Here is a 24,073-nt window from a genome sequence, read left to right as displayed (position 1 = left end):
GAGAGGAAAAGTCAGGCTCGGGATACAGTAGAGTGAAGAGAAAGCGTCTAGAGACAGCGTGAAGGGGGTGGACGTCAGCATCAGAGCAGCTGTGCTGCCAGGGCACAGACTAGGATGAGGGAGTCCTCAGGGTGAGGTCCTTACAGACCAAGCTGAGACTTGATTTGGAAACCCGTGGGGAACCACTACAGGATTTCAAGTGGGGTGTGTGGCACCCTTCTGAGTTGCCACGTGACCTCTGACTCCCCCATTGACCTCTCATTTTCCTCATCCTTCACCGCTGGGTATTTCTCATGCATGCCGGGTGTGCTTTCCATGCTTTGGAAAGCGCTGGCAGCAAAAACATGACCAGCTTAGACAATCAAGCCTTCTCCCCCAGACACTTCGTAAATTAGCACATGGGACAAGATCACTCCCAGTGCATTATGGTTCACAGGCTAGAATGATCTGATAAAACCAAGGACAAGCACATGGAAGACGCACATCCAAACTTTGTGCTTAACAATGGGCTTAATCCCACTAAGACCCAAGATGGATAAGACGTTCATTCAAAACTTAACTATCATGTACGGCCATTCCCATAAAAGTACCATGGCCGGCAAAACCTATCAGAACAAATAGTTTAGGCAGAAAACTGTTAACATATCGTTTTAAAAATTAAATATCTCATGAACTTAAAAAAAAGTTCCATGAGACATCAGTTTCCAAATCATGTTAGATTCATGAAAACTCTGAAGCAGCTGTGCCTGTAGGGGACCCTCTGCTTCGTGAGCCTGGGCCTGCCCGGTTTAGGAAACATTGTCTTCACCTTGGCAGGAGCCCAGGGAAGTTTACCACGAACTTTACATAGGAATCCTGCATGTCTCTTAAAGGGGAAATTACAGTCCTTGGCATTGCCCCATTTGTTTCCTTTCATCAGTGAGCAAGATGCTGGGGTAATCACTGACCTGTTTATACACAATGACGATTCTTTTCAGTGCCTAGTCTACACATCTGGAAGAAAGGGGAACATAATCAGCTCTCCCTGCACCCAAACCAGCCCTTGTACGGGGTGAGAGGAGGAGGCCAGAGCTGCAGTCTGCTCTGCAGTGTAACTCCACATGGGGAGGAAGCATCAAAGAAATCTTGAATCCAGAGGCAGAATCATGTTATCTCAAAATAGCACTTAGCCATGGGAATAAAGGAGGGGTCTTTGTCCACTCGTGTTTATATGCACAGGTCGATATTTGCAAAGTTGTTTACAAAAAGCCAATTGTTATCTGTAAATGGTGAGATCTCTAATAATCTTGCTAACAATCTCTTGCCAGTTTGGCTCAGTGGATAGAGTGTTGGCCTGGGGATTGAAAGGTCCTGGGTTTGATTCTGGTCAAGGGCACATGCTTGGGTTATGGGATCGATCCCCAGTGAGGGGCATGCGGGAGGCAGCTGAACAGTGATTCTCATCATTGATGTTTCAATCTCTCTCTCCCTCTTCCTCTCTGAAATCAATAAAAAGACATTTAAAAAATATTTTTTTAAAAAAACAACCTCTAATGGTTACCTCTAAATGGTATTTGGGGGAAATTTTACTTTCTCTCTTATACATTTCTATCATGATCATTTTTATAATAACCATCTATTCTTTTTATAACCTGAAAAAAGGGAACTATATTCATCTTGGGGGGGAAAAAAGCATTATTGTGTCCGTTGAAGGCCCTATATATGTAATGGAAATTGCAGTAAAATGCAGTCACATAACTATGTTCCACCCCAAATAAAAACCAGTGCAAGACACTTTCCTACAAACATGTGAGATGAGGTTGTGGAGAAATAGGCACTGCTCCATTCGGCTCCTGGAAAGGATTGGAAGCACCTGGTTGCTGGGCATGCTCAGAGGCCCTGTGCTAAGCCTGGGATTAACACCGTCTTCTCACAGCCTTGGCCTTCTGGAACTCACAGTACATAACTTTGAAGTAGGCAAGTGTCTCCCAACCTTCCTTGTGGTCTAAGCTCTTTACCTTATCACTCTTCCCCACCCATTAACACTTGCCGTGACAGAGAGTTAAGCAGCAAACGAATCTCTGCTAATACCTTGCTTCATTTTTTTTTCCTTCTGAAGAGGTTGCTGTCTTCTTTCCTTCCTTAATTCTAGGAACTCTGATGCATTTACACAGGTCACCTGGCCACAGTATCTCCAACACAGAAAGAAATAAAGTTTTATTTCTTCTCAGTTTCCAGAACATCTCAGGATTCAAAAGGTGGAGTGATCCATTGAATGAAGGCAAGGTAATACTATTACAATGTTGTAATGTACCCCTCCAATCACAGAAGGATGAATCAAGAAGTCGAATTAAAGAGTCACATTTATTGCAATCCGGGACTATGAGGGGGTATTTCGGCTCTCCCAAATCTCATAGTGATAAGATGTCCGCAACACCGGGTTTATATAGGCAAAGATCACAAAGGTATTGATTACATCCCAAGGTTTGGAATGAGGAACCTGATTTTCAAAAAAGCAGTTTACAGAAGCAGAAGCAGCATGTTATCTAAATTATATTGTCTAGAGCCCTCGGGTCTGGAATGATGAACCTGGTCAGACTTAAGCATGTTATCTAAATTACAGTTTTTGGGTCTCCAGAACACTGAGTCAACGGGGGCCATGTTAACTGGAGCCCTCTGACCTTGGGATAATTGTGCTGTCCTTCCCAGGTAAAGGAAAATGTGCTTTCTAAGACCAGAATGACCACAACCAATGGGATAGTCACATTACAATCAATAGGGTATTTAATCGAATGGGGTAATTTATATAATTCAGAAAATTAAAATAACTTTTCTATTATTTAAGCAAGCAAACAAGTACAGAAACCAAACAGCAGGGTTAAAGTTAAACTATAGTTTCTACCTGAGATGATTACTACCATACTTCAACAGATCACCACTATATTGAAGGGCCCTTTCCCTCCAATCACACCGTATGGAGGGATGGTCTTGTCTGCAGACCCGTGCAGCCACTTAAAATGGAAAGAACCGAACTAGGGCTTCTGTATCATCAATTAGCTCTATTACTTGCAGAGTAGACATTTTAATGACTGGCTGATCTAGTTTTTCCTGCTGGATTAGCAAGCAACTCCGATGCATGGTATAGGTCACTCTATCAGATATCAAAGCTACTGCAAAGTCTTGGATCTTGGAAACAGTATTACTCTTGCCTGCCCGGACAGGCCATTCTTCTCCTTCTACCTCACTGGACACTAGACATTCCAAATACCCTCCTGGAGCTACTGCCCTTCCAAGCTAGTCAGGGAAGGCCTGGGCTTTTGCTTTTTTTTTTTAATAGTCCATGTTAACATGTTACCTTTAGCTAGAAGGCCAGGGGAGGTGTTGCCTTCTCCCAGGGAAGCATTAGCGTTTTATTCTTCTTCTGGGTGAATTCTCACTGTGGGAACTATAACTGAATTTTCTACTGGCCTGACCACACCTGGGAGTACTGGGCAATGGAATGCTTGGTAAGACTAAAATTTTGCAGCTTTTAGCCCTACTTCTGGGTCATGAAGGGAGGGCACAGCAGTGGGAGGTAAGGGGTGTGGGCAGAAATCAAGTACCCTGAACTCCATGGTATTTCCAGGGGTGGGCAAGTCCCTACGCGGTAAAGTAGAGGACTTACTGGGAGAAGGGTGAAGCTAGAGAGGAAAATACATCACTGTGAAGGCGGAAAAGCAGAAAAGGTGGAAAAATGATACACATGAGGGTGAAAAGTGCCAAAGGCAAATTTACTACCAACACAGTATTGCTTTAGGCAGACCTGCCTATTAGGTAGAAAACCTATTGATTGCTCCAGGGTGGGGCTATCAGAACTCTATCAGCCTTGATACTTTCCCTTTGGGGTAGGGAAGAGGGAGAGATCTCAGCAAGCCACAAAGACTACATCATTCACCCCTATCTTATCTAGGCATCTGTTCAGTGCTTTTCCTCTTAAATGGTTTGAGATAATCCTTGGACTTAATAACAATAAGAATGAATTGAAAGCTAAAAATACTCATTTCACTGAGAAACTGGTTGGATTAGTTAAGTTCTCTGAATTATTTCTAGTTCAGGTATATTTGATTAAAAAAAAAAACAAACATGCCCTAACCCAGTGGTTCTCAACCTTCCTAATGCCTCGACCGTTAATACAGTTCCTCATGTTGTGGTGATCCCCAACCATAACATTATTTTCGTTGCTACTTCATAACTGTAATTTTGCTACTGTTATGAATCATAATGTAAATATCTGATATGCAGGATGTATTTTCATTGTTACAAATTGAACATAATTAAAGCATAGTGATTAATCACAAAAACAATATGTAATTATATATGTGTTTTCCGATGGTCTTAGGCGACCCACAGGTTGAGAACTGGTTTGGCTCAGTGGATAGAGCGTCGGCCTGCAGACCCAAGGGTCCCAGGTTTGATTCCGGGCAAGGGCATGTACTTTGGTTTCGGGCACATCCCCAGTAGGGAGTGTGCAGGAGGCAGCTGATTGATGTTTCTCTCTCATGGATGTTTCTAACTCTCTATCCCTCTCCCTTCCTCTCTGTAAAAAACAAACAAACAAAAAATCCCCACAAAGCCACATTTTAATAAGTGAGCAGTTAGCAGTACAGACCAGCAAGCTGCCAGAACCTCTTTATAGTTCCTTTTTTTAAAAAAAATATTTTTATTGATTTCAGAGAGGAAGGAAGAGGAAAAGAGAGAAACATCAATGATGTGAGAGAATCATTGACCAGTTGCCTCCTGTATGTCCCATATTGGGAATTAAGTCTGCAACCTGGGCATGTGCCCTGACCAAGAATCAAACTGTGACCTTCTGGTTCCTAGGTTGAAGTTCAACCACTGAGCCATGCCATCTGGGCTCCTCCTTATAATTTCTATGATTTTTTGCAATATCCTTCTACTACAGGTTATCACAATTTATTATTATAATGGAAGCCCTGATTTTCTGGAGAGAACGATCTCTAATTCTTTCAAGAAAGTAGAAAGCAGCTAACAATTAAAAAAAAATTTCTTTCCTCTTGGTGTCCAATCTTGTGTTCAAAGCAGGTCTTTGTAAAATTGACTTGGATCTTGATTATTAATTTTACATTTAAATATTCATGAAGACAGAGATTTTGTAGGTTTTGTTCACTTGCTTTCCCAGGGTCTCGTGTATAGCAGACATTCAACAATTACATGAAAGAATTACGTAAATAAGCAGCATTATGGCACCAATAGATAAAAATGCTAATCTAATTTCACACTTTAGGGCTAGAGTAGAAATGTCAAGCCACAACATTGAGCAGAATAATAAGGACACTCCAAAAGATAGTAGGAAGGCACTCAGTAGAGTTTATAAAACCATCAGTTACATAACATGAAAGAACATCTATGGAAGCAATTAAAAATATTAAGTTATAAATATATATATATATATTTTATTGCTTAAAGTATTACAAAGGGTATTACATGTGTCCTCTTTTTTCCCCCGGCCCTTGACAATCCCCTGGCCTCCCCCACCCCCTGTTGTGCCCAGATTTCAAAGTTCCCAAGACCTCCAGGGAGCCAGTCAGTCCGATGCAAAAGCAAAGAGTCATTTATTTCAAACCTAGGTTTGGCTCCCCTGCCACACTCACCGATGCAACGGTAAGCTCCAGTGGCCGAGAGAGAGAGACGCCTGATGGGACAGGGGGTTTTAAAGGGGGGTGGAGTGAGGGCAGGAGAGGGGACTGTGGGCCCCGCTGATTGGCCAGGCGTGAGTCGGTCATAGTGATGGCGTGCACTTCCCTTGATTATTATTGGTTAGTCCAGAGAAATCCTGGGTATGGCTAGTAGCGGCTTCTTCCCGTGAGGAAGCACATGGTACCGTCCCAAAATGGAGGACCCAAGGCAAGATGGAGGGCGCACGTGGCTCTGTCCCAAGATGGAGGCCCCAAGGCAAGATGGAGGGCGCAGTCCTTGCCCGGCTCCTGCTGCTGCCGCTCGAACTCACCACAAGGCAGGATGGCCCTCCCGCACAGCACCCGCAGCTGGCCCTCGGGCAGACTGGGACTCCAGCGCGTCTGGGCGGCACAGGCCCAGCAAACGGGGTGCGGCCGGTGGAGTGGCCCAGCTCTGGAGGAGCGGCATCTGCTCGGAGCAGGCCCGGCCCATGGGGCCGGTGCACTGCAGCATGGCGGCCTCCCCGAGCTAGGGCACGGGTCCCACTCCGCTGCCGCCGCTGCTGCACTGGGCCCGGTCCGGGGGGCAGCGGGCGGGCGGCAGCCCACGCCGGGCTCCCGCCGTGGGCTGGGGAGCCAATGCCCCCCCCCATGGGGCCCAGCGGCCGGCCCACGCAGGCCCCGGTCCCCCCCGACCGGGCCCCAAGGGCCGCATGGACCCCCGGCCCCAGCGCGGGCAAGCGGGGAGCCGACCATGGGGGAAGGGAGGGAAGAGCCAGGCGGTGAGGCCTTCTGCTCCCATGACCTCCCCCGCGGTCGGTCGCCGCCCGGCCCCACCCCTCGGCCGCCGGCCACCACGCAGCCGCAGCCGGTCCGGACACTCGGAGGGATCCCAGAGCCCAGCGGCCAGACTCCTCCTCCCACAACGCCCGGAGAGGCGGGCGGCGCGCCTTTCACCCCCAGTGTCTTCTGTCCATTGGTTATGCTTATATGCATGCATACAAGTCCTTTGGTTGATCTCTTACCCCCCTCCCTCCTGCCCCCCAATCCTCCCCGGCCTTCCCGCTAAGTTATAAATATATTAATACCATTTTTACATATGTGTATTTGCAATCATACTGTGTATTGTTTTTTATGTGACCGTGTGACTGAAGCCCTGAACGCTGAATGAAGGTGCTAAATGGCATTTTTGAGTCTGTGAAATTCCCATAAATGTCTGGAGGTCTGAAATGTTTTGTAAAGAGGCAGAAGAGCTATCAATGTGGTAACGACAAGGGAAACTTTCAATCCTTGAGAGCCCACTGGGTAGGACACCCACAGACGCAGCGGCAGCCTCATGAAAATGGCTGGGTGCGCTCACGGGGCCACTTGAAGGAGTTCAGCAATCCAACCGTGGGAGCTGCCTAAATGAAAAATGTGAATCCACCCAAGAAAGGGTCATTGAATGCTCTGCGCATTGGGAAAAGGAGAAGCCCCTAGGATTGTCCAGCTTCCACACCAAAGCAGAGCTTGGGGAATTCTCATCACCTGGGAAGAGGCGCCCCTTTGTGCTGAGCTATCTGCGGGTCTCCTGGGTGTAAGAAGAGCTGAAGGGGTCATCAGATACTTAGGCAGATGAGCTGTGGTCGCCACAAGAGAATGAAGTATAGGGGAGAAAGCAAAACTGTCTAGGGATCAAGCTGGCCTGGTTTGTGTGTCTCTGATTTCAATTATTTAAAAAAAATTTTTTAATTCACTTATTAAATGTGGATAAATCCCAGAATTCTGCCATGCCTAGCCCCCAAAGCTCCAAAAGCCTGAGATAGGAACAGCTGTGGTGTGAGTTAGTTGGTGTAAGGCTTTTGGGCTGCTTCCAACTTCGCTAATGCTCATGCCCTGCAGGTCAAGGAAAGAAGTGATGTAATGCACTTAGCTGGGCCACTTTACAATGGAATGGAGAGGAGGAGGGCTCACAGGCGGTGACAAGTTTAGCGCATGACTTGCCCCAGGGATGCAGGAAACAAAAACATCGACAGCCATTGGCTGCGTCCACTTCCGACCGGGTATCCAGCTCCCAGTCTGGAGCCTTGAAACACTAATTTCCTGGGAAGAGGGGTGGCGCTAGCCTACGGAGCGTCAACCATAAACACACACCACCCTACGGAGGCTGGCAGCGTCCTCTCGGCTGAGATGGGCGTGGGGCCGAGGGCTTACCACACGGTCCCCAGAAGGTTCCTCCAAAGCCAGCCGCAGAGGCAGGTCGCGGCGCCCAGAGCCCACGGAGGACCCGCGCGCGAGGGAACTGGGGCCACCTGGGCTCGCTCCGCGTGAGCCGCGCTGCCGTCATTCATTCGCGGCGTCCGGGCCGTCCTTCCCGCCGGGAGCTGGGCTTCGCCGCGGGTGCGAGTGGTTCCGACGCGGAGTGTTAGCGCGCGGGGGCCTCCAGGGCCCTGAGCTGCTCGAGACCGAGGCGGCCCGGAGTTTTGGTCGGCGCCGCGGGAGCAGCCGCGCCCCAGGCCAGCTCGGCCCACACCGCGGGGCCGAAGCAGCTCGGGTAGCCCGCAGCCTTGCGCACCGCCGAGCCGGATCCCGAGACTGAGCGACACCACTTCCTCCTCCTCCTCCCGCTCCTCCCGCCGCCCTGGGCCGCGGCCGGGCTGCGGGCGGCAGGCCTGGGCGTCTGCGGCCGCGGGCTCGCGGGAGGCGGCGGCGCGCGGGGAGGATGCTGCTCACGGTGCCCGCGTCCTCGCCGGCCGCCCGCGGGGGCTTTGTTGTGGCCCGGGCGCCGCGGGCCGCCGGCTGCTGAAGTCGCTTTCCGCCTGGGTGCGGACGGACGGGCGGGCGAGCGTGTCCGGGAGTGCGCGCCCGTGCGCGCCGGTGTGTGCAGCAGCCGCCCCGCCGCCCCATTGTGCGTGCGCCCGCGGCGCCCGGGAACATGTGGGTGAACCCCGAGGAGGTGCTGCTGGCCAACGCGCTGTGGATCACCGAGAGGGCCAACCCCTACTTCATCCTGCAGCGGAGGAAGGGGCATGCGGGGGACGGAGGCGGCGGCGGCGGGCTGGCGGGTAAGACTCCGCGGCGGGTCCCTGCGGGGGGCGGGTGGGGGCGGGCGAGCGCTGCGGCGCCGGCCTTGGCCCTGGGCTGCGGCACCCGAAACACCGCCCGCTGCCCTGGGGCTGAGCCACCCGTCCCACTCTGATGGTGGATAGGCCTCGGGAGTCGTGATTTTCAAACTGTTGAAAGAGATGCTTCTTTTCTGACTCTGTCAGGCTGTGGGCGCTTCGTGTACTGGACGCCCCGTAAGTGGGTGATGATGATGGGAATGGAGAAGAGCTAGTCTGGAGTGGGGGTAGTATCAGCTCTTACGAACTGAATGCGGTACTGCACCCCCCCCCCCCTTTAAAAAAGCAGTCGCTTTACATGGGGGCACGAGAGGTGGAGGACGATTCATTTTTACCTTATGCCCTTTCGTGGTAATGGCAGGATCAGGTATAAAATGCTCTATTGTTTGCAGGGCAGCAATCAGGAGGAGCTGGTGCGGTCATTTCCTACAGTAGTTATGACCGAAGGGAATGAATAAGGAAAAAGGATTTTTTTTGTTGTTGCACCGAATTAGACATAGAAAAACAAGTTATGTGGTTGTAAAAGGAATTAGCAGTCTAACTGCTTTGTAACTATTTTAACTCAATCACTTCTCCCCGCACCCTCTCACAAGGTATTAATATTATAACTATTACAAAAACCATGTCATATCACTCAGGATTATAAAATCAGACCCATATCCCAAGTGGTGCCATTTCAGAAAGGTCTTCCTTTATCAGCTAACAAGCTTGCTTGGCGACAGGTTTTAAGTAATCTTAGATTGCATACTAGAGAAAGTGGACCTTTGCTCTCCATGTTGGTTAGAATGAACAGAATTGAATAATTTTTACAATGATAAAGTCACCAGAAGGAACAGGCAAGGTTCAACCAGGAGAGAGACTGCAGCGCAGAGAGGACCCTGGACCAACCACTTCAGAATGTTACCCTCCAGGAGCTTGCGTGCTAGGTAAATTTTTGCTCTTTAAAAGCCCTTTAGAAGAAAACATTCTTGATATAATATGTATTCAGCTGTGATTGTAATTTATAAACTAGTTTTCTTAAGATTAAAATACAAGTGTCATATAGTATGGCATTTACTGGTTTGAAAGATCTTGGCTAGTGCATCTGATTGCCCCTAAGTAATCAGATTTTTCTGCACTTTTCTACCACAGAAGCGAAGGGAATCTGCAGACCTGCAGACCCCACTCTGTAAATTCTGACCAGTGTCCTAGAATCAGAATTTTCCAGTTCATTTTGTAGAAGTTGCTTAACTACATACATTAATATGTAACTTGCATGTCTAATATTGGGATCATCCCAGATTGTCCTTTCAGTCTAAGACAGCTATGTGGAGTTGATAGTTTATTGTATTAACAAAGAACATTTCCTGCCTGTGGTTAACCTTCCTACACCATGTTAACTACTAAATTTATTTTCTGGAGTCATTTGCAATAGGTTATGAAGTCTCCAGAGATGCAGAGCCTTCTTTTTCTAGTTAACATTTTTACTGTATGCCTCCTGACTCTTAGAGCTGTAACTGACTGCAGCCCACTTGGAATCTCATCATTGATGACATTTCAGATAAAGTTGCATCTTTTTAATTGAGAAATCATAGCTTTTACACATATTGCTGGAATAATTGAAATGATTGTCATTCCTGCCAACAAAGGCTATTTTCAACCCACAGAAAAAACTTGTTTGCTCTGCTAGGTTGGTGCCACATCAAACATGGCAGGAACATTTAAAAAGTCCTCATTATGTACAGTATATTCTGATTCTAATGTGAATTCATTCATTAACTCACTAAATCACTTAACAAATATTTGTTGGCAACTTCTGAAGGGCCTAGCTCACAGCCTAGTAGGAGTAAACAAATGTTGATAAAATAGTCATACAGATAAATTGATAGGAAATTGTCACTCTGCAGGGTCACAGCCTAGTTCAGAAACCAGAATCCAGCCTAGTTGAAGTGAAGGGATTTCTGTGGAAGAACAGCTCAGATCGGGTTACCAGAGCCAGTGAACAGCATAGCAGTGGGGCATGGTCACCACCCTAGATGGCAGGAATGATGATGCTGGAGGCAGTGTGAGCTGGAGCCAAGCAGGAGGGGCTTGGACCTCTGAAAAGCAGCCACTCCTAGAAAATCAGACCACAGCAAAAAGGGAATGGGGAGGACATGCCACTGCCTCCATCAGTGGAACCCAACAGGCCAGCTGGGCAGGGTGTCCTGCGATCTAGTCCCTAGGGATCAGCCTCCAAGGAGAGACCTGGGGGGTGGAGCCTAATTGAGAAGGACCAGCACTAAATCAAAAGGAGAAGACCTTGATGTTGCTCACCCCAGTCAGGGGTCAGGGTAGGAGTAGGGCCAAGGAAAGATTCCCTGAAGAAGTGACACTTGAGTTGACAACTGAAGAAAGGAGAGATTAGCCTGTGAGGAGTAAAGGGAAGAGCAAGTTTTGGGTATCAGCTGTTGGAGATTTTCTGGGAGAGCTCAGGATCGTTCTATAATGTGCATGCATCTGGACCAGTACACCATGGACTACTCATCAAATGAACCACTGCCCTAGGAAACCTGCTCGGGGTGAAATTGGCCAGGAGGGCTCAATGGTTCATGGTGCTTGGTAACTTATGAGTGCAAAAGGTTTAAAAAATAGTGGGCCACAGTTTTAATTAAGTTATTCTCTTTTGGATTCCAGGCAATATATATAGGTATTGACACAATGATGTGTTTAAAACAAAAATAAACAAACAAACAAACAAACAAACAAAAACTCATCTTGGCCAGGCCTGCGTCTTATCCACTCAGCCAAAACGGCTAGGGCCTTTAAGAGTTTCTTGGCATTCTTTCTCTTTTACATTGACACAACATTTTCAAGTCCATTTATTAAGTTCCACCAAAACAAAACAACAGCAACAAAGACTTTTGGACTGTTGGGGTTTTGATTGAGAGTAAAGTCTATAAATAAATTCGGGCAAAATTGATATCTTTATAATATTGAGACTAATGGTCCATGAACATGGTATGTTCCTCGATTTATATAGATCTCTTAAATTTTCTCTCAGTGATGTTTCTTTCTGCTTTGTTGTCCTCGTGCACAGAGAGGACCCACTTTATGAAGAGATCAGGTTCGGATAAAGGGGTGGTTTCCAGGCCTGCACACAAAAGCCTGTTTTTGTCGTGTGCAAATCAGGAATTTGTCTTTGAGACCAGGCAGTTTGCAATACTAACAGCTGTGGCAGGTACCACCTTGAGGTGTGGGGCCCCCAGGTGTGCTTCACGGCCAGTGTGCCACAGGGGAATTGGAAAGTTGCCCTTCTCACAGCTGTGTGTTCCCTACCCCTCAAGGGCTCTCTCATCTTTTTCAGCCCTTCCCTTAGTAAGCAGACAGCTGGAGTCAAGCCCTAGACCAGCAGTCTCAACCTGTGGGTCGCGACCCCTTTGGGGGTCGAACGACCCTTTCACAGCGGTCGCCTAAGACCATCGGAAAACACATACATAATTACATATTGTTTCTGTGATTAATCACTATGCTTTAATTATGTTCAATTTGTAACAATGAAATTGGGGGTCACCACAACATGAGGAACTGTATTAAAGGGTCGCGGCATTAGGAAGGTTGAGAACCACTGCCCTAGACCAAGGGATGTGATTTGGGAAGTTTCTTCCTTTCTGAGCTTGATTTTTTTTATATATGTATAAGATGGTTTAGTAACCTCTCAGCAGTCAATGTGAGGATTTTGGGAGATAAGCGATGTCAAATACAGGAACTATAAAGAGCCATTCATAGTTGACATCCCATCATTTTCCTCCCCTTGCTGAAGATCTCATGTAGGTGTTAGGAGGCAACTCCTCTAAGCAATTCACACCCGAGTGTGAGCAATCCAAGAGTTCTGCAGTTACAGAGACATGGCATTTTTAAAAGGGCGCTGTGAAAACAAATAGTAGCTCTCTGATGTTTAGGTAACTTAAAAAGTTAAGTCAAATATTCAGGCTTTTTGTAAAAGGTAGTTTTTGATCAGCAACTTTAAATTGTGTCTACATACCTTCTTTCTTCCCCCCTCCTTCCCTACCTGGACATGCGCATTTTGAAAGCTCTGCCAGTAAACACAGTACAGATGCTCCTCGACTTACCATGGGTTACACCCTGATAAAACCATCATAGGTTGAAAATATCCTACCTTGAAAATGCATTTAATTCACTTAGCCTACTGAACATTGTAGTGTAGCCAACATTAAATGTGCACAAGCACTTACCATTAACCTGCAGTTGAGTAAAATCATCTAACACAAAGCCTTTTTATATTAAAGTGTTGAATATCTCATGTAATATTTTATGCATATCACTTTCTCAGCATTGTATAGTCAAAAAATCATAAGTTGGACCATCTTAAGTCAGGGATCCTCTGTACTCTTTCTCCCTCACTCCCTTCCTCTATCCTTTCTCCTCTTTCTTCTCCCTCTCTCTCCTTGCACAAATGACTATTAGTGGCAGATGGGACTACCAGAGAGAGGACTGGGGTAGAAGACAGGGAAGGGCCGCCTTCTCTCTGTATAGATGCAGATGTTGATTTTGATAGAGAGATGCAGCTATAGATAGATGGTTAATTAGTTAATTGGGACTTTGTAACTTAGAAGTATTGGTTCCAGTACAGTAGTCACCCCTTCTTTGCAGCTTTTTCCCCCACGGTTTTAGTTACCCTTTGTCAATCGCAGTAAAAAATATTAAATGGACAGTTCCAGAAATAACCAGTTCATAAGTTTTAAATTGTGCACCATTCTGAGCAGGGTGATGAAATCTTGAGTTATCCTGCTTGGGGTGTGAATTATCCCTTTGTCCAGCAAATCCACGCTGTATGTGCTACCCATTCGAAAGGCACTTAGTAGCTGTCGTAGTTATCAGATCTCCTGTCCGCTATCACAATGTTTGTGTCCAAGTGGCCCTTATTTTACTTAATGGCCCTGAAGACATTCGTGTAACTTTTATCACAGTCTATTGTTGTAATTGTTCTATTTTTTTAATTGTTCTGTTTTTTATTATTAGCTATGGTTGTTAATCTACTGTGCCTAATATATAGATTTAACTTTATCAGAGGTATGTGTGTATAGGAAAAACCAGATACAGGGTTCAGTACTATCCATAATTTTAGGTATTCCCTGGGGTGGGGGCAGGGGGGGTTCTTGAACTATTCCCCATGGATAAGGGGGAACCGCTGTAGTTAAACCAGAGAGCGGTGAAGAAGTCATTAAGCCTTTTCCCCATTTCTTTGTGTGTTTTTGTTGTTGTTGCTTTCCTATTAGATGTGTGTTCTAGAAAGCTCAAAGGATAGGCTAGTTTTTGTTTTTTTAAGGTGTTCTGAAATTGTCAAATGGCTTCTGGTTTGCTTCAGAGGGCATCTCCCAGTTTTGATTTCCACATCCCTAGGGAGCTAGGTTTCGTATTCGGTGGGATCCATTAAGGTTCTAACTCTCCATGGGAGATCTGGATTAGAAATTTTCATTGGGATGAATCAACTCTTCTACCTTCCGTTTGGTCCAAGTTGTACAAAGCTTGGTGAATAACTATCCAGTTCATGAGATGAGGACTGTGAAATGCACCTCTAACCTTTCAGCTCAGGTATTCTAAGACTTGCTGGGCAAGTATTTGCTGGAGGAAGGTCAAGTAGAACATTGAGGACTTCAGCTCTGTTTACACTCTAAACAAAAAAAAGTGAACCCTGTTTATTAGTTATTTTTTAGATTGTGTTTAATACTTCTTAATAAGGAAAATTATTTACATTTCAGTAGTACAAATGAATCTTCTTAGCCTAGGAACCAAGGTAGTCTAATAAAAATAAGCAGGACTTAAGAAATTTACATTTGGACTCCTTAATTTATTTACTCTTTTTTACTCCATTGGCATTTAATATTATTTATGTATCTATTACTATAATGAATAATGTAAAATACATTATTTCTAAAAGCATCTTCATAATAAATTTTTTTTTTTTAAATATATTTTATTGATTTTTTACAGAGAGGAAGGGAGAGAGATAGAGAGTTAGAAACATCGATGAGAGAGAAACATCGATCAGCTGCCTCCTGCACATCTCCCACTGGGGATGTGCCCGCAACCCAGGTACATGCCCTTGACCGGAATCGAACCCGGGACCTTTCAGTCCACAGGCCGACGCTCTATCCACTGAGCCAAACCAGTTTCGGCCATAATAAATTTTTAAATCCCTAGGGTCTAAAGCTAAATTTCAAAAAGTCATTGTTAGTATGACCATATTATTATTTATTTTTTAAAGTATATTTTATTGATTTTTTACAGAGAGGAAGGGAGAGGGATAGAGAGTTAGAAACATCGATGAGAGAGAAACATAGATCAGCTGCTTCCTGCACACTCCCTACTGGGGATGTGCCCGCAACCAAGGTACGTGCCCGCAACCAAGGTACGTGACCGCAACCAAGGTACGTGCCCTTGACCGGAATCGAACCTGGGACCCTTGAGTCCGCAGGCTGACGCTCTATCCACTGAGCCAAATCGGTTAGGGCTAACCATATTATTTTATTAATGCTTGGTTATATCTTTTTCATTAACTTTACAATTAGCATAGTCATATGCAGGCAAAGGAGCTAACATTTGCTGAAATCTGTCTGTGATTTAGGCACGTGCGGAGAACTTTCCAACATCAGTAACTTGATTTTTATAACAACCGTAGGTTAGACACCTCTGCTATAAATGAGGAAACTGAGTGCTGGAGACGTTGACTCTTAACTTGAGGCCATGCTGGTGTTAACAGGCAGAGCTTGGATTTGTACTTAATTTTGTCTGACTATAGAAAGAGAAGGATAAAAAACAAGATAAAAATAAGAGAGGAAGATGAAATTGGCATGCATCCTTTGGGGAGCTAAAGGAAATTGACCCCAGTCTTAGAAATATAGTCTTGAGTGTGGAAATGAAGAGAACAAGCCCAGTGGCTAAGTGGTTGAGTGTCTACCTATGAACCAGGAGGTGAAAGTTTGATTCCTGGTTGGGGCACATGCCCGGTGGTGGGCATGCAAGAGATAGCCAATCAGTGATTCTCTCTTATCATTGATGTTTCTATCTCTCCCTCTCCCTTTTTCTCTGAAGTCAATATAAATATAAATATATATATATATATATATTTTAAAAAAGGAAATGAAGGGAACAAGCAGAGCAAGGCTGCACCTTCTCCCATGTTGTGATGTCATTGTTGTGATGTCACGGTCCAGTGCTTTATGGGTTCAGTAACATGCCTCTATACCAGAGAGGAAGTCTGGAAACTAACTCTAGATTTTTCTTAAAAAGATTCCCAAACTTTCCCCATTTGCAGTCTTCTAGTTAAACTGTCTTTGGGACCAAATATGGAGCTATTCCAAGTTATATAATTAAGAGGCACTGAACCTTTGGATTTAGGACCAGACAAGGGAAAGGCTTGTTTGTATGGGCTTCCCACAAAGAAAACAAGTATCCATGTTTATAGTGAGGGAGGTCAATCTCAAAAAGTTACCGCTACCTGCCACAACCTTTTGCAGCAAGGATTCAGAATCTGGAGAAGGGGCCACACGCAAATAGATATACTAGATAAGAAATATGAATTTAGAAGGCATGGGGGAAAGCCAGGCAGAGGCCTTACCCTCTCTCTAGTGGAGTGGCTCCCCGAAATCTCTGGACCCATGGCTTTTTATTTACTGGAATACACATTTTCCCTTTAGCAAAGCAAACAAGCATATCAAAGGTAAAGTTAGGTAAACTGTAAAAGATTATCAGGTTAGGAGATTGCCTTCAGCCACCATTGCTTTTAGCCCTTGCTAACGCCCCAAGGTCCATCAGCCTTCTGAAAGACCTCTCGAATTTATTATGCAAACTACTTGTTGGTCTTTGCCTCCAGCAGCTACCAAAGGAGGAAAATGCAAATTTGACCTACAATCTTGATTGTTATTAATGTAATTTGTGTCAAATGTCATAAGGATTTTCTTTATTTGGTATCTGCTTTTTTTCTCCTTGTGGATATAAAAATATTATTGTGCTTTTCCTAGGATCATTATTGCAATAGTTTGGCTCCCCCAAACTTTTTTTTCTTTTAAAGATATTAAATGGGTGAGAATATCAGGAGGTCCTTGGATGACATGAAATCATATACAGTGGGGCCTTGACTTACGAGCTTAATTCGTTCCCAGACCAAGCTCGTTAAGGAGCTCGTTAACTCAAATTACTCTGTAAACTCAATGCAAAAAATAGGCTGAGAGACAGCTGGTATCTCAAAAAACTCGTTAGTCGGGACACTCGTAAGTCAAGGCCCCACTGTACAAGATTTATGGAATTAATTAGGAATGTAAATTTTTTGGAACTGAGGCTCCACCACTTTCATCGGTTCCTTAACATAGATTGTGAGTCAAACTCGGAATTTTCCACCAAAGTGATTTTTAGGAATTTCTAGGTGCTTGCAATAGGATTACTATAAATTGTAAGAAGTCTTGTACCATTTCCAGGTAATTTGATTATCCTTCCAACTAGTTAAAAATGTTTGCGCTATAGTATTTAAACAATAGGAATATATCACTGTCTTTTAATAAAATTATAAAGTGTTAGTGCTTCTTTTCTACTGTTATCCCGGTACCCAGATCTACAGTTCCTGTAAGATCCTAGAGGTGTGAGTGCATGTGCACAGCGCATGTATGCTGCGAGGTACATGCGTGAGTGCATATATGTGAGTTGGGAGGATGCAGCTAGTGAGGGAGCAGAGGGAATGGAGTGAACCAGCGAGGGGTATAGCCTCAGTCTCAGGCCCGATGTTGTCCTGGCTGCTCCCTTCTGGGCAGATGCCCCTCTCAGGGAGCCCTGGGGACCCCCACACTCTGTAAAGTAGAGCACCCAGCTCTGACAGGCAATGGAGAGAAAATTGGGGTCTGAGTATTACAGAACAGTGAGTTGACTTTTCCCTTTTGCACTCTAACATTCAGCTCTCAGCCTGGTTACTGTGCAGTTCTGATTGGATGGCTTTGACTGATCAGTGTAGACCATGCACTGTGCTTCACCTAAGCTCCTCCCAGGACGCTAATCCTCAGGACAAGAACTGCAAACCCCCTTTCTTCCTGTTCTCTATTTCACAGTTAGGTCACTTCTGATCTCTTAAATATGGCCCTGCCTGAGTGTAACCTGTGATCTTTAGAAAGAGGGTGCCATATGCCCTCGGACTAACCATTTATTTGCTGTCACCTGTTTATCTGAGCTCACTGTCCCTGTCCCCTCCACACACACACACACCCCCTTCCTCATAAAAGCTAGTTTTCCCCTCTTCTGAAAACCTCCATCCTGATGGCAAATCCCATGGAGTCTTCATAAAGGCATCATGCAGTTTTTGTTTTGTTTTTAAACATTCATAAATGTACGGGCTGGTTTTTTTTCAGGGCTCTGTTCACCATGGCTATATAATGAGGGTGTGTTTGACCAAGCAAGCTCTCCATGACTTTTTCACAACTTAAATAACTTAAGTTGTACCCTTGATAGAAATATCTATGAGGATATAATAACTTCAGCTAGCAGAGGACAGACACATCCTCCTCTTTCTCGTGTGTGTGTGTGTGTGTGTGTGTGTGTGTGTGTGTGTGTGGCCATTTCAGTTTTTCACAGGGACTGCTTATAATGGGATGGTATAGTTGTATTAAACTCCAGCATGTGTACTTTTAAAGGCCACTTACAGATTTCTGTTGTGCTTATAACCCACTTTTTTAAGGTTTAGATGAGCACAAAGATTTTATGAAGTCCTAAATAACTTATTCCCCCCCTTGCTGTAACTCATCAGTGGTTTTCAACCTGTGGGTTGCGACCCCTTTGGCGGTCGAACGACCCTTTCACAGGGGTCGCCTAAGACCATCCTGCCTATCAGATATTTACATTACGATTCATAACAGTAGCAACATTACAGTTATGAAGTAGCAACGAAAATAATTTTATGGTTGGGTCACAAAATGAGGAACTGTATTGAAAGGGCCAGAAGGTTGAGAACCACTGAGCTAGGTCTTTGTCTTCAAGGATCCATAATGCTTACACAGAATAGGAGAGAGCATTTTCAAAAAGCTTAGTAAATGGGGATAATCATTTTTGAAAGGGCCTTGGAAATGTCCTTCCAATAAAGTGTAAATGGCAAAGAGACTATCTGTGTGTTTTAAGATTGTTTATGGCAAGTATATTTATCTTTCATTGTAAATTGTATTGGCTGTGAAGGAGTTTAAACCTTTTTGGTGGTTGCTAGCAAAAGGACTTTCTGGAATGGAAGGAGACCCAGCAATATCCTCTCCTAAATGTGTGACCATGGTGCTTAACTTCTTTGAGGGTATTTTTCATCTGAAAATGGGGATGGTACCCCCTCCCCATATCACATGTTTTCTGTGGGGGTCCAATGACATACTGAAAGTCCTTTGACAGCCAAAGGCATGTCAGGTTTAATATGTTATGAGGATGCTGTTTTTCCAAACGAAGTCCTCTCTTAACAAAGTATCATCCATCTACTGCAGCGGCAGTATCAGAAATCTTCTGAGCAGCCCTCAGTCCGGTGCTTTGCGAGGACTAGGTCAAAATAGTGTGTACATATAACGGCCTCGCCCACAAGGAGCTGATAGTCATTAGAAAGAAGGAAAGGAAGGACGAAGTGGTGGGGGAAGGAAGAAGGAAGAAAAGGGAAAAGAAGAGAAGAGAAGGGAAAAGAAAGGAAAGATGTTTGGTTTAGTAACTGGGATGGTACATTGTCAGGCTACTTTTTATTTTTTTAATATATTTTATTGATTTTTTTTTTTTTTACAGAGAGGAAGGGAGAGGGATAGTGAGTTAGAAACATCACTCAGCTGCCTCCTGCACACCCCCTACTGGGGATGTACCCGCAACCAAGGTACATGCCCTTGACCGGAAGTTGAACCTGGGACCCTTCAGTCCGCAGGCCGATGCTCTATCCACTGAGCTAAACTGGTTAGGGCAGGCTACTTGTTTCTTAAATCCAGGTGAAACTATTCTTACTTCTTTGTAAGTAGAATAATGCATTAGTTTAATATCACACACACAGTTAAACAGTCCTATGTACCATGAGACTTTATACACCTTTAGATTCTGTGTACTTTGTTTCTGGCACAAAGTAGGAAGCGGAGAGAAAGCCTGCTTAACTGTTCTGGGATGGGGGTGGGGGTAGGGGGGAGGGCAGCAGCTTTTGTCCAGGTTGCCTAAGTACAATCCGGAAGAACCTGGGTTTATAGAATTGAGTGTGTAAATGCATGTCATAAGCATTTAAATGTTGTTTAGTGTAAAGTTGCAGGATGGTTTGCTGGAATTAACAGGGAGAATGAAGATCCAGGCATTAAGAAGTATCAAGTATCAAACTTAGTCCCCCCCCAAACCCTGAAGGATCTAGAAAAACAGCTCTCAGAAAGAGAAATGTCTCTGGAATGACTCTTGTTTTCCTGGGCAAGTCTGGTCCTGATACCAACTAAATAAAGGAGGGATTAGTACTTGGATATTTAATAACGCCTGGCATTTTAAACCCAAATAATTATTTTTAAAAATTTATCTTTATTGTGGAAAGTATTACAGATATGTCTCCCTTTTTCCCCCATTAACCCCCTCCACCATGGACCTGTTCTTCTCTCACCCTCCCAGGCCTTCACCACACCATTGTCTGTGTCCATGGATTATGCATATATGCATGAAGTTCTTTGGCTAATCTCTCCCCACCCACCCACCCCCACCTTTCCTCTGAGATTCATCAGTCTGTTCCATGCTTCCAGGTCTCTTGATCTATTTTTAAAAATATATATTTTTATTGATTTCAGAGAGGGAGGGAGAGATAGAAACATCAATGATGAGAGAGAATCATTGATTAGCAAACCTCCTGCACGCCCCCTGCTGGGTATTGAGCCCGAAACCGGGGCTTGTGCCCCAACCAGCAATTGAACTGTGACCTCCTGGTTCATAGGTCTATGCTCAACCACTGAGCTACACTGGCCAGGCTGGATCTATTTTGTTCATGAGTTTATTTTGTTCATTAGATTACACATATGAGTGCGATCATGTGATACTTGTCTTCTCTGACTGGCTTATTTCACTTAGCATAATACTCTCCAGATCCCTCCATGCTGTGTCAAAGGGTAAGAGATCCTTCTTTTTTACTGCTGCCTAGTATTCCATGGTGTAAATGTACCACAGCTTTTTTACCCACTCATCTACTGATGGGCACTTGAGCTGTTTCCAGATCTTTGCCATTATAAATTATGCTGCTATGAACATAGGGGCGCATACATTCTTTCTGATTGGTGGTTCATTTTTTGCCTGTTCTATGAAAGTGGAGTCTTCACCTCCCTAAGCGCCTCCATTGGATTCTTTGCTGTTGTGATGGACAAGTTGAACTTAGGGAATGTAGTTGAATGCAATTCTATTTTCACATCACAGAATCTCCTAGCATTAGTTGAGTTCATTAAAACTATGGGGATTTGTTCAAATTATGCATATCTCGAACATCTTAAAAGAAACAAAATAACTGATGTACACCTTGACCGTCATGACTTTTATGAGAGCTTCACATTCCCAGATCCAATGAGGTGTTTTCAGTGTATTGGCCTATGAAACCTGAAAAGGGGGGGTGAGGGTGGGGGGAGAGAAACCAGAAACCAGAAGCTGCTTGAACTTGAGAAAATTGTTTCCTTTCCCTTTATATTGGAGAGAGGCCAACATTCCTGACTGTTATTGAACATGGTATCAAAAGAATGTGCCTGAAGTCTGTAGTCAGTGACCTTTACAATCACTGTACACTTTTGATGGGAAAGTATTTACCACAATACTTTCTTTAACTTAAGTGCAGTAAAATCTACTTGTTTTTAGCTTTAGCCTTGGCAACAGGCAAAATAGCACAATGGCGTCCTGTACTGCCCCTGCAAATATTTTAAAAATAAATACACATGAGAATCCCCATATATATACTAGAGGCCTGATGCATGAAATTCATTCACTAGAGGGAATGGGGGGGGGGTGTCCCTCAGCCCAGCCTGTGCCCTCTCGCAGTCCAGGAGCCCTCGGGGGATGTCCAAGGGGAGCGGGCCTAAGCGGCAGTCGGACATCCCTAGCACTGCCACAGAGGTAGGAGAGGCTCCCACCATCGCCACTGCGCTCGCCAGCCTTGAGCCCTGCTTTTGGCTGAATAGCGCTCCCCCTGTGGAAGCGCACTGACCACCAGGGGGCAGCTCCTGCGTTGAGCGTCTGCCCCCTGGTGGTCAGTGCACATCATAGCTACCGGTCGTTCCTCCGTTCGGTCGATTTGCATATTACCCTTTTATTATATAGTATTTGGTAGACTCTGGTTTTTTAAAGAACATTATATGTGGAGAAAGAGTTTCATTAGGAAAGGGTAATACTACTTCTGCAGGGCCATTGGGTAATGGAAGAGAGGTGTTGGAGGTGTAAAGAGAGGCCAGCTGATGTCTCAGGTGGAGTCTACAGCATGCAGTGGATGGATGAGCTCTCTTTTATTTTGCCTTTCCTGTATTTTTACTCTCTGGCTAATTCATCACTCACTAATTCATTTATTTATTAATCTGTTCACTCATTCATCCATGAAACAGATATTAGGTGTTTGCTACATTTTTTTAAACCAAAAATGCAGAAATATATGACATCATCCCTATGTTTGAAAAACTGGATTCAGCAAGAATCTGCACAGATGTTTAAGACTGAAATTAGTTTCTTGGTTTTTGTTGGGACTTAATGAGAGAGGCTGTGAAATGCAGATTGGATTGTGTGTGCCCTCTATGGAGAATTGTTACTTGTGCGGTATGAGGATATGCCATCATGGATTGTCTACCCTCTCATCCTAGGCCATAGGTGGTTTGAGACTGCCCCAGGCTGGGGTTTGAGAACCTGGAAGTGAACACAGGAATGGGGTCAGGCTGCTCCCCAGCTGTGGGCAGTGACACAAAGTGGGAGTCCAAGAAGCAAGACTCAGGGGTCAAAGAGTCTGACCTCCTCAGAGACTGGAAAATCAGGGTCAAGGCAGTCTTCATCTGGGGCAGTGAACAGAGGCAGCTCCTCTCAAAGATATTAACTAGTTCCAGCTGTGTTCTGTGTACTAGGGGGTCTACCTGCTGGGGGTCTGTGCGTACATCCTCAGGCTGAGTTCTCGATAATTTTTAAATTTGACATTTCATTTTTATGTTAATAATAATACGAAAGTAAAATAATGTTTTAAAAATATGTTTTTTATTGATTTCAGAGAGGGAGAGTGAGAAGGTAGAAACATCAGTGATGAGAGAGAATCATTGATCAGCTGCCTCCTACACACCCCCTACTGGGGATTGAACCTGAAACCTGGGCATGTGACCTGACTGGGAATTGAACCGTGACCTCCTGGCTCATAGGTGAACACTCAACCACTGAGCCACACGGCCGGACATAACGTAATCTTAATACAAGTTATTTTGGGTTATTGGAATGACTGCTGTAGGGCTAACACCTGGTGCTTGTGCTCAGGTCAGCACTTGCATTTATGACTGAGAGCAGCTTGAATACAAAAAAGATGCATTTGGCCAAAGGAAGGTCCATTAGTGCACAACACACTACACAAGGTTTTCTGAATTTGAATAGAGGAAAATGAGAGTCACCACATTGCATAGCGAAAGGTAATGCAGAAGCTGAATTCCAGGAACATGTGCAGTGTTCCCGATGCAAGTGACAGTTTACTGTCAACAAAGCAACCTCATTGTTCACTATAATTAATGAGGTCTTTGCAGGCTTTTGTTAGTTTTATAATTTTGCTGCATTTAATTTGAAAATATATTTTGGTTTTCTAATTATAAATGAGCTTTGTGCATAAGAAGTTTTTACTTGGATTTATGTTTGTATGTATTTAAATAACACCGTTTGAAGAAAAAAGAAAAGGTGGGGTTGTGAGAATGTTTCTGTCTTTAAGGTTTGTAGTTCACATTTGGGAAACTGAAAGAGAGAAGAGACTAGAAAAGATGATTCTTAGCTCCCCCTCAAGCCTCCCCTACATTCTTGAAATTAATGATTAATGTTCTCAGCAAAGAATGCCTTTGACACAGTCATGAAGACGCTTTGAAAAATGTAAATATTTTTAATAACAATACGTTTATTTATATGGTTCAAAGAGCCAATGATATTAAAAGGTAGACGGTGGAAAACCTCTCAGCCCTGTTACCACTCGTAGTGAGCACGGTATTCACACTTTGCGTGTCTTTCCCAGATCCTTTTTGCATGCGCAAGCGAATAGCAGGTGTGGCTTTATCCCGGCCTTCCCCCAGCCCCTTGGACAGAAAGGTTTTTCTGCACTTTTCCGTGAGCAGTATGTCTTCCCGTATC

At 44.7% G+C, this 24,073-nt stretch overlaps 1 protein-coding gene across 6 annotated transcripts in view; it reads left to right on the top strand.

Annotated features, from left to right (window-relative positions):
• The first annotated feature begins 7,697 nt into the window (after positions 1-7,697).
• The window catches only part of TBC1D9 (TBC1 domain family member 9), an 87,869-nt gene continuing 71,493 nt past the window's right edge, over positions 7,698-24,073 (top strand). For 3 of the 6 annotated variants that reach the window (XM_036312484.1, XM_036312485.1, XM_036312483.1), the window contains exon 1: positions 7,702-8,698. In XM_036312484.1, the coding sequence (XP_036168377.1) occupies positions 8,569-8,698 (130 nt within the window). In that variant the 5' untranslated portion in view covers positions 7,702-8,568. Of the gene's footprint in view, positions 8,699-24,073 lie in introns of all 6 variants that reach the window. The other 3 variants (XR_004968132.1, XR_004968131.1, XM_036312487.1) reach the window with 2 other exon arrangements.

Source organism: Myotis myotis, unplaced genomic scaffold, assembly GCF_014108235.1.
Source record: "Myotis myotis isolate mMyoMyo1 unplaced genomic scaffold, mMyoMyo1.p scaffold_m19_p_6, whole genome shotgun sequence".
NCBI lineage: Eukaryota > Metazoa > Chordata > Mammalia > Chiroptera > Vespertilionidae > Myotis > Myotis myotis.
Note: the sequence above shows the minus strand (reverse complement) of the source record. Positions and strands in the feature narration are given on the sequence as shown.